At 48.1% G+C, this 16,947-nt stretch overlaps 1 protein-coding gene across 2 annotated transcripts in view; it reads left to right on the forward strand.

The window, feature by feature from the left end:
- The first annotated feature begins 1,224 nt into the window (after window positions 1-1,224).
- GMPR (guanosine monophosphate reductase) overlaps window positions 1,225-16,947 on the forward strand; it is a 49,357-nt gene continuing 33,634 nt past the window's right edge. For both annotated transcript variants that reach the window (XM_033216304.1, XM_033216305.1), the window contains exons 1-4: window positions 1,225-1,508; window positions 8,875-8,994; window positions 12,348-12,431; window positions 16,658-16,831. In XM_033216304.1, the coding sequence (XP_033072195.1) occupies window positions 1,422-1,508; window positions 8,875-8,994; window positions 12,348-12,431; window positions 16,658-16,831 (465 nt within the window). In that variant the 5' untranslated portion in view covers window positions 1,225-1,421. The remainder of the gene's footprint in view (window positions 1,509-8,874; window positions 8,995-12,347; window positions 12,432-16,657; window positions 16,832-16,947) is intronic.

The following is a 16,947-nucleotide window of genomic DNA, read 5'->3' on the forward strand; positions in this document are numbered from 1 at the left end:
CGCCCCTTTTATGAGAAAACTGAGACTTAGAGAAATTGGCTCCTCAAAGGTCACCTTACTAGAAAGTGGTGGAACCAGGTTTTGAACTCAGGCAAAGAGATATTCCAGGACAAAAGAAGCTTCAGTGAAGAGTTGTAGTAAGTTCTAAGGACTGAGAAATTTATATTGAATTTTTCTGCGACCTTGGGCGAGTTATTTAATTTGTAGAAGCCTCATTTTTCCTTATCTGTGAAGTGGCTCTTTCTTCATTAGGTTGTTCTGAGAGTGAATGAGATGATGCATTAAGCCCGGCAGCACATTCCGAGTGTATAATAACATTCCGAGTGTATAACAAAGGCTCAGTAAGGTCAATAAGTGAATTAATGAACTCACATCACTGGTAACCCCCAGAGGGGACTCAGCCTCCACTGTTTTTCTTAAACAAAAATACTGATATCCAGGCTGGGCGCGGTGGCTCACACCAGTAGTCCCAACACTGGGAAGCTGAGGCAGGAGGATTACTTGAGCCCAGTAGTTCAAGACCAGCCTGGGCAACACAGTGAGACCTTGTCTCTTAACAAGTACAAAGGGAATCATGGCCTCAACAATCCCAGTACAGCTCAACAGTTAACTGCCCATGCTCTTTTCCTTAATGCTGTACAACCTCCCTGGGGTTTCTGGTTCTTTGGCAAGTGAGAGGCGCGCCCCTCAGCACGGGGTGAGCACACCGGGCTTGAATTTTAAAAAGGGGGAAGCCACGGGGCACAGTGGCTCACGCCTGTAATCCCAGAACTTTGGGAGGCCGAGGCAGGCGGATCACTTGAGGTCAGAGTTCGAGACCACCCTGGGCAATATGGTGAAACCCTCATCTCTAGGAAATAATTTCTAAAATAAGCCGGGTGTGGAGGCGTGCGCCTGTACTTGGGGAGGCTGAGGCGTGAGAATCGTTTGGGCCCAGGGGGTCGAGGCTGCGATGAGCGGTGATCGCGCCACTGCACTCCAGCCTCAGCGACAGTGAGAGACTCTGTCTCCAAAAAAAAAAAAAAAAGAAGAAGAAGTAAAAGCTCTCGGAGCGACTTTTCCCTTGGATGAGGCAGGCACACGCTAAGTCCCCTCCCCATCGGGGACCTTGGGGACAAACAGGACAGTGCGCATTTTCCTCCCCCGTCCTCGTTCGGTCACTGCCACGGGCTGTACACCGGCGGGGGAAGGACGGGGGCGGGGACGCGAGGAGGAAAGGCTAACCAGCCTGCCTCTCAGCCCCTGCCCTAGACGGAGGCGGTGCCCGGGGCGGGCCAAGCGTGACCGCGGGTCGGCGGGGCGGGTTTAAGAGCGCGGCGTGCGCGCCCGGCCCGCGCCAGCTCCCGGCCGCGGCACAGCAGCCCCGGCGCCCCCCGCGCCGCCGCCCCGCCGTCGCCGCCGCAGCCAGGAGCAGCCGCACCATGCCCCGCATAGATGCGGACCTCAAGCTCGACTTCAAGGATGTCCTGCTCCGACCTAAGCGGAGCAGCCTCAAGAGCCGAGCCGAGGTGGGGGCCGTTCGGAAGTCGCAGCGGGGCTGGGATTTTTTTTTTCCGGGTGGCGCGGGGCAAGTGGGTGGAAGGGGGTGGCACGGAGTTACCCTGCCTGCTTTGGTGTTTGAGGCTGGGGCGCTGCATCCCTGTTCCCCCGCCCCAGCACCTGCCGGGACGTGAGGTGTCTTTAAGGGCGGTGAAACGGGGGCTCTTGAAAATCTCTACACGTCGGTCCCGTTAGGTGGCCTAGGGGAAGTTCACAGTGAAACTCGACCACAGATGAATAGAGATCCAGTGGCCAGTTGGTTTAGAAGGAATGGGGGTACGAGGGCGCATATAGCAAGAAAAGGAAACTGGAGCTAGGGGAGAGGGGACGAGAAAAACAACTGCAGATCCCGGTGATTTTTGGCAGCGTCTCCTAGTGCTGAGAATTGCTGCTGCTTTCGCTTCAGGTCCGGGGTGGAATTTAGTGAATGCGTCTGAAAAAAACAGGAGAACCCAGGGCACAAGTTCAGTGTTTCCTTTCGGAGTTTGGCGGCCTTGCTGGAGACTCTGCGGTACTGGACAGTCCGCGGTCCCAGCCTAGCCCTGGAGAAGCGGAAAGCTTTGGGGTGGGAGAGGTGGGGGCGAATTGGAAGCCTCGGGCATTTCCCTGGTTCTGCCTGGATGTACTCAAATCCTAAGAACAGGTGGAGACCGGACTGGAAATAGCCTGGAGCTAGGGGAAGGGAGGTCAGCCCGTGAAGGATAAACTAGTTGCACTGAAAGGCAGAGTCCCCCGGGGTGGTGTGCGCTGGTGACTGTGGCTTTGCTGAGAGCTGGAGAGGAAGGTGAGGAAACTGGACACGGCTGAAGGCTGAGCCTCCACTAGGAGGCTGGGCCAACCTGCACAGCTCCGTCCGTCCAGCTCCACAAGCAAGACCATAAATAAATCCCCTCAGCAAAGAAGTCCGCTGCCCACTCCGGTGACAGGCCTAACTGCAGTGCCTGGGGCTGCCAGCCGAGGGCTTGCTTGGATTGGGGAAGCCTCCGCGTTAGCCAATGACTAAACCAAGTGGCCTTCCATAAGCGGCAGCATTGGCTGGCTGGAGCCCGGCAGGGCTGGAGGAGGTGAGGGAGGAATGATTAAAGCTTATCACCCCAGATTGGGTGACCCTGTGCGTGTCCCTCATGACCTTTCAGGTGCTAAAGAGGGGGCCTCTCATGGAACAAAAACAGTTTGGAGGGCAGGCCTGGGCCTCTGGAAGCATGAGCTGTAGCCAGTACCTAAGGCAAGACCAAGATGAAATACGGGGATTCTGGATATGCTAATAATTTGGTGGCCTCAATATTCTTTAAATATTCAAAATGTATTTAGAAGAGAGAAACTTATTTTTCAGAAAATTGGATGTTCAAAACAAAGATATGCTTATTTTCTGAACCAGAAAACATGTTGGGAAGGTAAAATATTGAACATAAATGTAATAGGGCCAGGCACAGTGGCTCACACCTGTAATCCCAGCACTTTAGGAGGCTGAGGTGGAAGGATTGCTTGAGGCCAGGAGTTTGAGACCAGCCTAGGCAACATAGCAAGACCTCAGCTCTACAAAAATTTAAAAAATCAGCCAGGGCAGTTGTGCACACCTGTAGTCCCAGCTACTTGGAAGGCTGAAGCGGGAGGATGGCTTGAGCCCAGGAGTTGGAGATTACAACAGAAGTTTAAAAAATTAGAGCAATGGTGCACACCTATAGTCCCAGCTACTTGGAAGGCTGAGGCGGGAGGATGGCTTGAGCCCAGGAGTTGGAGATTACAACAGAAATTTAAAAAATTAAAGCAATGGTGCACACCTGTAGTCCCAGCTACTTGGAAGGCTGAGGCGGGAGGATGGCTTGAGCCCAGGAGTTGGAGGTTACAACAGAAATTTAAAAAATTAGAGCAATGGTGCACACCTGTAGTCCCAGCTACTTGGAAGGCTGAGGCGGGAGGATGGCTTGAGCCCAGGAGTTGGAGGTTACAGTGAGCTATGATGGTGCCACTGCACTTCAGCCTGGACAACCCTGTCTCTAAAGCTAAAATGAAATTTATGTAATAGAATGAATTACTCCTTCTCAGAGAATACTATCACATCATGCGACAATGTCATGTAACACTTGGCTTTACAGTTTGGGCAGATTGTAACTACTAATGTTCCAGTTTGGGATGGCACCTTTGCAATCTTCATGTACACATTGCAGTGAGAACTCAGTGCCCTTGAGATGTCTTTTTTATATTTTCACGTTCGTGGGAGTTTGTCAGCCACGGGCCTGGAGACTGAAGTTAACCAGCATTGCGTTTCTAATCGGTTGCCATGATGGTTTAGCTCCCTGGTGCGTGAGGCTATTGCCTGGCCGACCACCCCCATGATCTGACTTTACTTGCCTCAGTGGCGTTGAGGGATCTAGTTAGGCCTCCCTAATCCCCTCTCAATGTTTTCTCAGTTCGCTTGTTGATGCCTGAAATTTTTCATAGGCAGATAAAAACTTTTCCTTGCACAATCAGAAGCTCAAAATGTGTGCATCCTGGCAGAAGTAATATCTGGAGGCAAACTGGAAACTGAACGGTAGATGACCGACATTGAGCCTAACCGGATTTGTGTGGAGCCAGGAAAGAGAACGTACACCCTGGGAGTAGAGTCTGGCTGGGGGAGGAGGGTTTTGACAGCTGATGATGGGCTTATCCTCGTGACAGTTTTGCTAAGGGCCAGGCCCAGCAATGGATCGTCAGGCTGTAAGCAGGAAACGGACAGTAAGAGTGATCTCCCCCTCAGAAGCTTCAGGACTCCTGCAAGGACATTTCCACCAGCCTCCCATAAATGAACATGAATGAAATGAATCTGAGCTCACCTCTGAGAGGCAAAGAATACAGGTAGCAGTGGCCCAGGTGGCTTTAGCCTGGATTCTCCAGAGAGGCATTCATCTCTCAAATGTCTAGTCCCTGGCATGGAAGAATAAAGCTCCACAGGGTCATGTGGGGACATTTGGATAATCTTTTTCTGAGAAAAAGATGAGTTTGTGGATTGAGACAAGACCTTTGTTTTCATCTGATATGCTGGGGAGCCTGCATTCTCCCTGAGTGTTTCCTTCCTTAGAACCCATTTCTGGCTTAAACATTCTACCCTAGTCCTTAAGCTAGTAAGAATGTGCAGTGGTGTCATCTTGGCTCACCACAACCTCTGCCTCCCGGGTTCAAGCTATTCTGCTGCCTCAGCCTCCTGAGTAGCTGGGATTATAGGCATGCGCCACCACACCCGACTAATTTTGTATTTTTAGTAGAGACAGAGTTTCTCCATGTTGGTCAGGCTAGTCTCGAACTCCCGACCTCAGGTGATTCGCCCACCTCAGCCTCCTAAAGTGCTGGGATTACGTGCCCGGAAATTTCTCCTTTTTATAAGAACAACAGTCATATTGGACTGGGGCTCACCCTCTTGACCTCACCTTAGCTTGATCATCTGCAGTGACCCTATTAACTAAATAAGGTCCCATTTACAGGTACTAGAGGTTAGGACTTCAACATTTTTTTGGGGGGAGACATAAATCAACCCATAACAGTCTTTATAAATTTTGCTTTGGAAAATTAAAGAGTTTGGCGCTGTTCTGAGTCATGAATGCATTAGAATCGCCTAGGGAGACACTCCAAAATACACATCATGTGTCCAGCACAAAGGTGGTGATTCATGAAGTTTGAGGCAGCTGGAGCACGAGTATTTTGGAACCACTTCTAAGAGGGTTCTGATGGGTACCCGGGTGTGCTGGACCAGCCTCTGAAGCCCTTTCCATTTGTGGAACCCTGCGGCTTGCTGGTAGCACTGCAGCTGGGCACGAGCTTCTCACGAGCCTGATAACTGATGGTGAGGCTTTCAGGGCTTGGATGCACATTCAGAAGTCTGGGCTGGGGCCACCAAACGCTGCAAAAGGCTGGAGGCCAGAACACAGTATTCTTACCTTTTAGCCAGGCATTAGTTTATCCCACGTGTTTTGAGCCACTAGAACTACAAAGTTGGAAGATGTTGTCCCTGTACTCAGACAGGTGTTACAGATAATGAGCAATCTATGTAATTATGTAATAAAATACAATATATAAAAGAATTGCTTGACTCGGTGCCATCTGTAGATCTAGGAAAAGGAGCCTCTGTCCTGGGTCCCACGTCTGCCCCCTTGATTGCATCCCTCCTCACCGGGCAGGGCCTGTGGGCTATGCTGTTCCTTAGGCTGTGCTCTAAGTACTTGGGATCCTGGATATCCCTCCCCAAGTGACTTTGAGCTGACTCTAAGGCCTGCGTGGGCTTCTTGCCCTGGTATGTTTCCAAGGGCCACCCATGATGCTGGTGTGCTCACCTCCAACCCAGAGCGGGCAAGTGGCAGTTGTTTATGGAAAAGTACGTGGGTATGCACAGAGCTTCATGTGCAGACTGAAGGTGGGGGGGCTGTTCCTCTGTGCATACATAAGGATTTAGGTGAGAAGGGAAGAGGGGCAGACTGAGGCCCAGGGCCAGCTCCCCACCACCATGTTCCGCCTTTCTGGTTGTGAATGAAATGGGTTTTTTTTAGGGTAGGAGGTTAGAACCTATTTTAGGTAGCAGTTTGTTGGACTTATTACATTGAATTATTTAGGAATGTGGTAGGTGGGCCTCTATTTGTACTTTTTTTTTTTTTTGGAGACAAAGTCTCACTGTCACTCAGGCTGGCATGCAGTGGCATGATCATGGCTCACTGCAGCCTCAGCCTCCCGTGTTCAATCAATCCTCCCACCTCAGCCTCCTGAGGAGCTGGGACTATAGGCTCGTGCCACCCAAGCCTGGCTAGTTTTTGTATTTTGTGTAGAGATGGGGTTTCACCATGTTGCCCAGGCTGGTCTCGAACTCCTGAGCTCAAGTGATCTGCCTGCCTTGGCCTTCCAAAGTACTAGGATTACAGGTGTGAGCTACCATGCCGGCCCATTTACACTTTTGAGCCCCTGACATGTTGGGTGGCAGGACTGGCTTTAATGAAGGCCTGTTAGAGAGCAGCAGAGATGTGTGTTAGCAGATGGGGGAGGGGACTTTGTTACTTTATGTTCCGTTTCAGGTCAGGCTTAGACAGGGAATCAAATCTATATTTGGCGTACTGGCCGGCTGTGCCAGACTAAGTGCCAAGTGCTGTTCCTGTGAGGCTGAAATAATTAAAATATTTATCTCTGCCAGTGAACAACTGGCCTGGGTTATGTGTGTGTGTCTGGGCGGATAAAGTTGGGGAAGATCACTTTATTTCTCATTCTTAGAATTAATGATGGCAAAGAGCTAGCTCATAAAAAGGACTGGAAATGAGGGGAAGCATTTACTGTTAAGGCTGCCCTTTTCCATGAAGAGCTCTGCATTTTGTGTCCTGCTGATAGGTTTTGGCGTGCCAAGAAAAACCCATTGTGATCTCAGCTGGGTGCAGAGTGTAGCAGCTAGCCCCATGCCTATTGGAGGATAGAAGAGTAATTTGAGACCAAGGAATTCTGATTGTTTCAAGCCCGCCAAGCCAAATGTTAGAGAGCCATTAGCCGCATACAGGGTTGCCGTGGGTAGATCCCTTCAGTTCTCTTTCAGAGTGTCGTTATAACGTGTTCCACTGAAGTATGACCCAGAGTCATCAGGAAGGAAGTGGAGAAAGGGACGCGCGGCTGCGCGTAGGTTCGTGCACTTCCAGCATCTCATTTCTCCTCACTGATTGCTGTGTGAGGCCTGTGCAGTCATGTTTATGACATCATTCATCCAAGATGCCTTCTGGACACAGAACCCTGTGTTGAGCAGCAAGAGAAATGAAAAGGCTTAAGGGGCGGAGCTGTCCCATGGTGTTTCCTGACTCAATGCTGATTGCAAAGTGAAAGTTGCCTCAAGTGAAAAAAATGAGGAGTATCTAGGTAAACATGGCAGAAAATGAGTCTTGCTGGCGTAATTCATGAAGCCAGGGTTAACGTAGGTCTAAGTTACTTCAGAAGCGTAAGATTCACACCTGTGCTTCTCTGGCCAGTTCCCCTTGGGGAAGCACTCACTTCTAATGTGGTTTGTGTCTATCAGAGTCCAGCCAGAGAAACAAACAGTGCTGACTGTTTAAAACATGGAATTGAATGGGGGGCATTCTCACACAACTGAGGATATTGAGGCACCCCAGAGATCAGCAACAGCAAGAAGCCACCCCAACCTTAGGGCGAGGGTCAGAGGGAGAAGACAGTGCTCTGGAGCCCAGGAAGGGACTGGGCTTGCTTAGGGAAAGCTGGAACAAGGAATACGCAGGCCTGTCTGGTCAGAGGATCCAGGCCTGGAGGCGACACAGCTGCTCTGGAGAAGCTGCCTAAGGCAGCGGGGTTCTGGGAGAACTACCCTGACTTCCCCCCACCCCTGCCTGCCACTGTCCTCCAGTTTCCCATCCAGTGTCCTCCACTGACCAATCCCAGCCAGAAATGAACTTGAGAAGTGGAACCTGTAACAGGTAGCCTTCCTGGGATAAGAGCAGGCTGAGGATGGTGGGTGGGTAGACAGGCTGGCATCTGCCCTGGGTCAGAGAAGTAATTCGGACTCTTCTAGCTTTTGATGAGTGCCTGGCTCTATCTAGCACGTGGCTTCTGTCAAGCCCGCCCTTGTGGCTGTGTTGTTCTGGATTGCCGATAGCAGGGTTAGTCCTACATGCCCTGATCTCGAAGTTACAGAATAATTGGAGCCCCCACGCCCACCCCTCTGCCCCCCAGCTGCTTGCAAGTCAAAGGAACAAGTGTTGATATGCGGGAACATATGGTTGCAATGTACTTTCCACCAGCTTTTTGAAAGATCCTCATAATTAAAGCAGCCGTGGAGGGTAAAAGGCAAAGGGATTAATGGTGTGGTGCTCACTGCAGGGCGAATTTGGAGTGGGGCTCTAGGTGAAAGGTAAGAAGTGAAGGGATTGTTCCAGGACGAGGGCCATGGTTGGCAAGGAAGAGTGGAACAGGTGCTCCCAGGAGGGGAGTGGTTTCTATAGAGCTTGGAGGTGGGGCGAAGATAACATGTACGAGGGTCTTTAGGGATGCGGATAGAAGGCGGCAGTGGAGTTGGAGAGGCTGGGAAAGGAGGAGAGAGCTTCCGATTCCGAGGCTTGTCTCGATGGTGGAATTTCCAGTGCCTTCTGCTGGTGCTTGAGCAAGGAAAGTGAGGAGCCCATTTCATTTGCACCTGAATCCAGTGCGTTACCTGGTTTCCTTTGCAACTCTGGTGTCTTTGGAATACTTGTCTTTGACCCCTAAGAGAATCCAGGGACCTTTGTGTTGTTCTTACTCACTCCAAACTCCAGAAATTCTGCACATTTCACATAAGAGCAAAGCACTCATATCTTCCACCATCCCCCTTTTTTTTGTTTTTGCCAACAGGTGGATCTTGAACGCACCTTCACGTTTCGAAATTCAAAGCAGACCTACTCAGGGATTCCCATCATCGTGGCCAACATGGACACTGTGGGCACATTTGAGATGGCAGCCGTGATGTCACAGGTGAGGCGGTAGGCTTTTGTTTTTTTCCTTTGCTGCTCACAATATGGACAGGTTATCAGGAGCCCACCCTGGCTTTATACACAGGGAAGAGTAGAAATGTGAGATGTTTGGGGTCATTCTCTGTCTTTCCTTTCAATCAGAAAGTGGACAGCGTCTGGACTTTGTGTTCAGTGAGATGGTCTAGATCTGCATCCATTGCTTCCGTGAAAATGACTGTGATGGTTTTGGAAATTAGAGATACAAAAAGAAGCTAGACAACATGAAGAGTGCCATATTGCAGAAAAGTGACAACCCCTTTAAAATTAAGGCAGAGCTGTTTTGTATGCAGTCTGTGCTGCAGCATTTACTGTATAATTATGTCGAATACATGTATCGAGTGCTTATGTGCAAAACACTGCAGATAATGTATTTCTTTTTTTTTAGATGGAGTCTTGCTCTGTCGCCCAGGCTGGAGTGCGATGACACAATCTTGGCTCACGGCAACATCCGCCTGCCTGGTTCAAACGATTCTCCTGCCTCAGCCTCCCAAGTAGCTAGGATTACAGTCACATGCCACCACACCTGGCTAATTTTGTATTTTTAGTAGAGATGGGGTTTCACCATGTTGGCCAAGCTGGCCTTGAACTCCTGACCTCAGGTGATCCGCCTGCCCCAAGTGCCGGGATTACAGGTGTGAGTTACTGTGCCTGGCCTGTATCTCTTAATTCTTGACACAGCTCAACAAGATAGGTTCCTTTTACAGATGAGGAAACTGAGGCAGAGAGGGGAAATTCTCTGGCAGAGAGGGGAGGGGTAGGTCACTTGCCCTAGGCCCTCAGCCAGATATATACAGAGAGAATCAGGATTCCAACCCAAACTGACTCTAGAATCTAAGGAATTTACCCCTCAACTTAAATGGACAGATCACAGTACAAGCTCAAGGTCTCTTTTAGCCAACTATGACAGCCTAATTTTCCATAAAGAGGGTAGTTAATATCCTGGCTTTGGATGGGTGTAGTGGCTCACACCTGTAATCCCAGGATTTGGGGAGGTGGAGGCAGGCGGATTGCTTGAGCTCAGGAATTCAAGACTAGACTGGGCAACATGGCAAAGCCTCATTTCTATAAAAAAAAATATGAAAATTGGCTCGGTGTGGTGGCATGAGCCTGTAGTCCCAGCTACTCGGGAGGCTGAGGTGGGAAGATCACTTGAGCTGGGAGGCAGAGGTTGCAGTGAGCCAAGATGGCGCCACTGCACTCCAGTCTGGGTGACAGAGCAAGACCCTGTCTCAAAAAAAAAAAAAACAAAAAATGAAAAAACAGAACTCATTGTGTAGATCAATCTGAGAAGTACTGTTTGTTAAAATAAAATTTAAAAACAAATTAAAAATAGTGTCCTGGCTTTGGGAAAGATAAAGGAAAACCCGTTTGTGGGCAGGACCTTTATGGGTGAGGGGGAGAGCATCTTCTGCATCCTAGATGTGGAATGTCTGCTGCACTCAGGGGTTCTGTCTTTCCTGTGGATAATGCCTGCCAAGTGAAAAGGTAAATCCAATTAGTTGAGAGAGCTTCTCACTGTGAGCAGCAAGTCTAACCACAGGAGGCGCTGAGATTCATTATTAGCCAGCGATTCGGAGGAAAAGATTCTCAAATAAATGATGAGCTCCCAAAATGGAGTAGGGGTGGTCTGTCGGATGCCATGATCACTTGCATGTCTGTCAGACCTCAGCCCCTACTGAGCATTGGGCCAGAGGCTAATAAATTAATTGCTAAGGAACTGGTATTTTTTTTCTCCTCACCCTTTCCCTGCTTTGCTCTGTCATGAGCCATTGCTACTGATGGATTATGTGTTAGTGTAAAAGTGAGGGGAACCAGGGAGCAATCAAGTCTGATTAATTCACATAATAGATTATAGTCCAGGAAAAACCTAGAACTTGCTGTGCTCTTCCCATATTCCTGGGAAGTCTCCCTGCTAAGGGAATAGCATAGACTGGTGTAGCTAACCGTGGATGGCTACTGTGAATTTCCTGTTTCTAGGATCCATAGAACTAGTGCAAGTTACTAAAGTCATAGAAGTTTAGGATGAGAAGTTGTAGATGGGGACGTAGGTAGCCCCAGAGAAGTTAGGTGGGAGGTTTCTGTTAAAGGGTAAGGTGTACAATCTCCATAGTCAGATCCGAGTTTGACTCTGGCCTTCGCCTCTTCCTAGCCATGCACGCAGTTGTTAAATTTTGTAATTTTTTTTTTTTTTGAGACTGAGTTTTGCTCTTGTTGACTAGGCAACAAGGCAGTGGTGCCATCTTGGCTCACTGCAACCTCTGCCTCCCAGGTTCAAGTGATTCTGCTGCCTCAGCCTGCCGAGTAGCTGGGATTACAGGCACTCCACTGTGCCCGGCTAATTTTTTGTATTTAGTAGAGATGGGGTTTCACCATGTTAGGCTGGTTTTGAACTGCTGACCTCAGGTGATCCACTCACCTCACCCTTCAAAAATGCTGGGATTACAAGTGTATGCCATCGCGCTCAGCAAATTTTGTAGGTTTTATTTGTTTTTTGTTTTTTTAAATAGACATGGGGGTCTTGCCATGTTACCAGGCTGGTCTCGAACTCCTGGGCTTCAGTGATCCTCCTGCCTTGGCCTCCTAAAGTGCTGGGATTACAGGCGTAGGCCACATGCCTGGGCAATTTAAATCTCTTAAGATCCATTTATGCTCATGAAGCTAATAATGCTGTTCAAAGTTGTTCCAAAAATTAAATGAAATGATACGTGGAAAAGACTGACACAAAGCAGGTCAGCAGGTCATAAATGCTGGGGCAATAGTCATAGATTTAGGGTTATACTTTATATAATTCCCACCGTCGAGAATACCAACTGCCCGATGGATTTACCTTTCAGCAAGAAGTGTTCAGGTTGTGAACACAAGAGAAAGCTTTTGGGGATAAGGTGGGGTTCTTCAGGGCTGGCTAAGCAGAAATTTGTGTTAGGATGGTCCTTCTCCTAGGTGGGGGACCTGCTGCCTGGTTTTCTCTTTGGACCATCTGTGCTGCTTTTGACCTAATACAGGTGTGGGTGGGAGCCTGGGTCGGCTGGGCAGGGCTCTGAGAATTCTCTTTTATCCCTCTACTGCCTCCTGGCAGAGCCTCAATAGTCCTGAATGCAGTATTGTCTAACCAGACTAGAATGGGAAACAGGGTTTTATGATTTCAGTGGTTGTACCGTTGTCTGGTTTTGGCTGCTAGGAGCATATTCAAAGCAAATTAAGCATGGATGGCAGGAACACTGATGCCTCTGTCTTGTTGGATCACCACCTCCAGATGGAGGAGCGGGGGGGCTCTCACTTGGCTTCCCATCCTAATGGTGCTGTTTTGTTTCCTAGCACTCCATGTTTACGGCAATTCACAAGCATTACTCCCTGGATGACTGGAAGCTCTTTGCCACAAATCACCCAGAATGCCTGCAGGTATGACTACAGCCTGGTTATCAATTACCAGTGTAGCAGGGGGAGCAAAATCTTCAGAGCTGTCAAGAGGATTTCAGTCAGTAGCAGAGAGAAATTGAGAGTTCGGTGTTTCTCTAGCCCTGTGCCATTGCCAGGGATTTGCTGAGAAAATTTGTTTCCATATCATGTTATTAAAATACTAGGATTTATCTGTAAGAAATGTCTGTTTTCCCTTGAAAGATGAAGTGTTATATCCCAAGAATTTGGGGAAGACCTGTGTTTCCTGCCAGCTAATTCAAGGTAGAGCCTGTCTTTTGGCTGTAGAAAAAACTTCTGAGTAAAACAAGGTGTTTTAGAGTTGAGTAAACATTATTCCCACCAGGATGGCTATCATCAAAAAAGACGGATAATAGCCAGGCACCATGGATCATGCCTGTAATCCCAGCACTTTGGGAGGCTGAGGTGGGAGGATTGCTTGAACCCAGGAGTTCAAGGCCAGCCTGGTTAACATAGTGAGACCCCCATCTCTATTTAAAAGAAGACAATTGTTGCTGAGGATGTGGAGAAACTGGAACCCTTGTTCACTGCTGGGAGTGGAAAATGGTGCATGCAGCTGTTTTGGAAAGCAGTTGTCAGTTCCTGGAACATTAACTATAAGAGTTACCATGTGACCCAGCAATTCCATTTCTAGGTGTAGACTCAACAGAAATGCACACATTTCCGCAGAAAAACTTGTACATGAATGTTCATAGCAGCGTTATTCATAATAGCCCAAAGTAGACTCAACCCAAATGTCTATCAGTGGGTGAAAGGACATACAAAATAAGGTATATCCATACAATGGAACATTGCTTAGCCGTAAGAAGGAGTCAAAGTCTGATACGGGCTACAGCATGGACGAACCTTGAGGATATTTCACTAAGTGAAAAGGCCAGAAGCAGCCGGGCACAATGGCTCACACTTGTAATCCCAGAACTTTGAGAGGCCGAGTTGGGTGGATCACCTGAGGTTGGGAGTTTGAGATCAGCCGGCCCAGCATGGAGAAACCCTGACTTTACTAAAAATACAAAATTAGCCGAGTGTGGTAGCGCATGCCTATAATCCCAGCTACTTGGGAGGCTGAAGCAGGAGCATTGCTTGAACCCGGGGGAGGTTCAAGCGGAAGTTGTGGTAAGCCAAGGTCGTGCCATTGCACTCCAGCCTGGGCAACGATAGAGAAACTCTGTCTCAAAAAAGAAAAAAACAAAAAAGAAAAGGCCACACGCAAAGGCCATAGCATCTATGATCCTATTTCTAGGAAATGTCCAGAATAGGCAAATCTAAGTCATAAAATAGATCAGTGGCCTGAGGGGCTGAGGAAGTGTGGGGAGGGAGTATGGTTAAGGGGTTTGGGACTTTCTTTGGGAGGATTATGAAAATGTTCTAAAATCGATCATGTTGGTTACAGAACTCTAAAATGTACTAACAATCATTGAATTGTGCTTGTTGAATGGGTATGGCATGTCATTATATTTCAAAAAGCTGTTAAAAACCTAAGCATTTTAAAAACAACAAAAAGCCCTGCTGCAACACGCCTGCACCTCCTCCTGCCACATTCAGGGGGTTCTGAGCCAAAGCCACAGGCAGGTCTCCCTGGGTTAGAGGTGCTCCCTGCTGGTCAGATCATTTATGATTGGGAAATGACTTCAGATCGTACCGTTTTCAAGGTCTCACTGGCTTTCTGTTGTTGTTGTTACTGTGCTTTAATTATGTATGGATTTTGATTAGTGAAAACGTGGTTTTGGAGACAAAATAATTCTGACTCAATAGTAAGTCCTTCATTTTTGCCATATTCATTTTTGCCGTGTTCAAGTGAATTATGCTTGTTTTCACTTTCTTCTGTTTTTCTCTATAAGTTTGGGAATAATGATTTTCTTTTTTTCTTTTTCTCAGACCTCCCTCCAACTTATTTATTTTTTTTGTTTGTTTATTTGAGGCAGAGTTTTGCTCTTGTCACCCAGACTGGAGTGCGGTGGTGTGATCTTGGCTCACTGCAACCTCCACCTCCCGGGTTCAAGTGATTTTCTTGCCTCAGCCTCCTGAGTAGTTGAGATTACAGGCATGTGCCACTTAGCTCGGCTGATTTTTTGTATTTTTAGTAGAGATGAGGTTTCACCATGTTGGCCTCAAGTGATCCACCCACCTTGGCCTCCCCGAGTGCTGGGATTGTAGGCGCGAGCCACCACGCCCGGCCTCCCTCCACCTTCTTTAAGGGAGCTTTTGGCAATGTATTGTTAACTGGAACTGTGGCCTTCATTACCAAGTGTGATACATCGACTTACTACACAGCCCGCCACCAAATAAAAGGCAAATTCAAAAGGGATAATGTTAAAAACTTAGTAGCGGTGAGAGAAGGCAACCAATCTCAAGTTCCACGTAGTGTACTTTAACAGAAATGAAGTAAGATTTAAAAAAAGCAGAGCTCTAGTGGGAGGGAGAGTGGGCTTGTGTGGATTGGGCTGGCACAGGGCAGAGCTGTGAACCACGAGGCCCAGACGTGAATGCACAGAGAAGGCTGGAGTAAATATGTGTCACGTTAACCATCAGCTCACACTCAGTCTCTGCGCTGCAGCTACATTGTTATGATTTGGGAGAATAACATAAAGGATATTAAGATAGATCACTCATATGTGGCCCAGGATTTGGAGATAAGAGTTAAAATATAAACAATCCATGTCTTAGTTTCACTAAGGCATAAATTAGTGAAAACAAGTCCTTTCCCAAGGGGCAGATGTTCAGAGAAGGGAGAGGTGTGAGGTTCCAGGGCACTGGTGGAAGTTAAGGGACAAGGGTGTTATAGGGGAGGATATGGTGGCTTCAGATTTAAAAATGTACAAGTGCAGTTGTGAAAGATCACGTCAGCCTTGTTTGTTTTCACACCTTGGGAAATTTTATCCCTTTAATAGGAAAACAGATTTGCAGTTCTGTGTACAGGTTGAGATTTGCGTGCTGTATTAGGCTGTTCTTGCATTGCTTTAGAGAAATACCTGAAACTGGGTAATTTATAAAGAAAAGAGGTCTAATTGGCTAATGGTTCTGCAGGCTGTACAGGAAGCATAGCATCACCATCTGTTATTGGGGAGGCCTCGGGAAGCTTCCAATCATGGTGGAAGGCGAAGTGGGAGAGAGAGATAAAGAGAGGATGGGAGGTCATACACTTTTAATGACCAGATCTCCTGTGAACTCAGACCTAGAGATCACCAAGGGGATGGCCCAAGCCATTCATAAGGGATCCACCCCCATGACCCAGACACCTCCCACCAGGCCCCACCTCCAGCATTGGGGATCATATTTCAACATGAAATTTGGGTGAGGACAATATCCAAACTACGTCACATGCTGCGCTATTATTTTATTGGGAGTAAAACTCAAAATAGAAAGGAGTTTATCAGAGGCATTTCAGACATCTTCCCCTCTCTTGTTCCCCAAGCAAGGCGCTTAGGGTGAAGGCCACAGCTTTCATGTGGGGAAGCCCGAGTTGATTGCTATTTCTCCTTCCTGGAAACTTTCTAGTTCTTGCACACTGTCCTCCCTTGAATTTCCCTGATATGACACAGTCATGCCAGTAGTGTTTTTTTTTTTTTTTTTGGCAGAGGGGGATGGAATCTTGCTCTGTTGCCCAGACTGGAGTGCAGTGGCATGATCTCGGCTCATGGCAACTTCTGCCCGCCGGGTTCAAGCTATTCTCCTGCCTCAGCCTCCCAAGGAGCTGGGATTACAGGCACCTGCCACCATGCCTGGCTAATTTTTGTATTTTTACTAGAGACAGAGTTTCAACATGTTGGCCAGGCTGGTCTCGAACTCCTGACCTCAGGTGATCCACCTGCCTCAGCCTCTCAGAGTGCTGGGATTACAGGCACGAGCCACTGCACTTGGCTAATTTTTGTATTCTTAGTAGAGACGGAGTTTCACCATCTTGGCCAGGCTGGTCTCAACTTCCTGACCTCTGGTGATCTGCCTGCCTTAGCCTCCCAAAGTGCTAGGATTACAGCATGAGCCACCGTGCCTGGCCAAAGTTTAGATAATTTAATGAATGAATCCCTTTTACCTCTGCTGTTGCATGTGTCTTGAGCAGGTGCATTGTGCATTTGATTAGGGTAGACCTAAAAGGGTTGTTGTACTGTCCCAGAATAGGTGCATAGATGGGGCAGGGTCTGATGTCTGAATGCTACTGTTCATGCCTGTCTTCTTGGTTTATTTTGGTGCAGCACGTAGCCGTGAGTTCCGGCAGTGGGCAGAATGATCTGGAAAAGATGACCAGCATCTTGAAAGCTGTGCCACAGGTTAAGTTTATTTGCCTGGATGTGGCCAATGGGTATTCAGAACATTTTGTGGAATTCGTGAAACTCGTCCGTGCCAAATTTCCTGAACACACCATTATGGTAAGTACAGTAGAATATTACGGTAGAACATTCTCAAAATGGGGAAGCCACGAGGGAGTTGTTCAGTGTGTCGGGGGAGCTGTATTCTCTTCAGAGCTTTTGGTGCTTCTTTGGTC

The sequence above is a fragment of the Trachypithecus francoisi genome, unplaced genomic scaffold (genome assembly GCF_009764315.1).
Source record: "Trachypithecus francoisi isolate TF-2019V2 unplaced genomic scaffold, Tfra_2.0 Lachesis_group10, whole genome shotgun sequence".
Lineage (NCBI taxonomy): Eukaryota > Metazoa > Chordata > Mammalia > Primates > Cercopithecidae > Trachypithecus > Trachypithecus francoisi.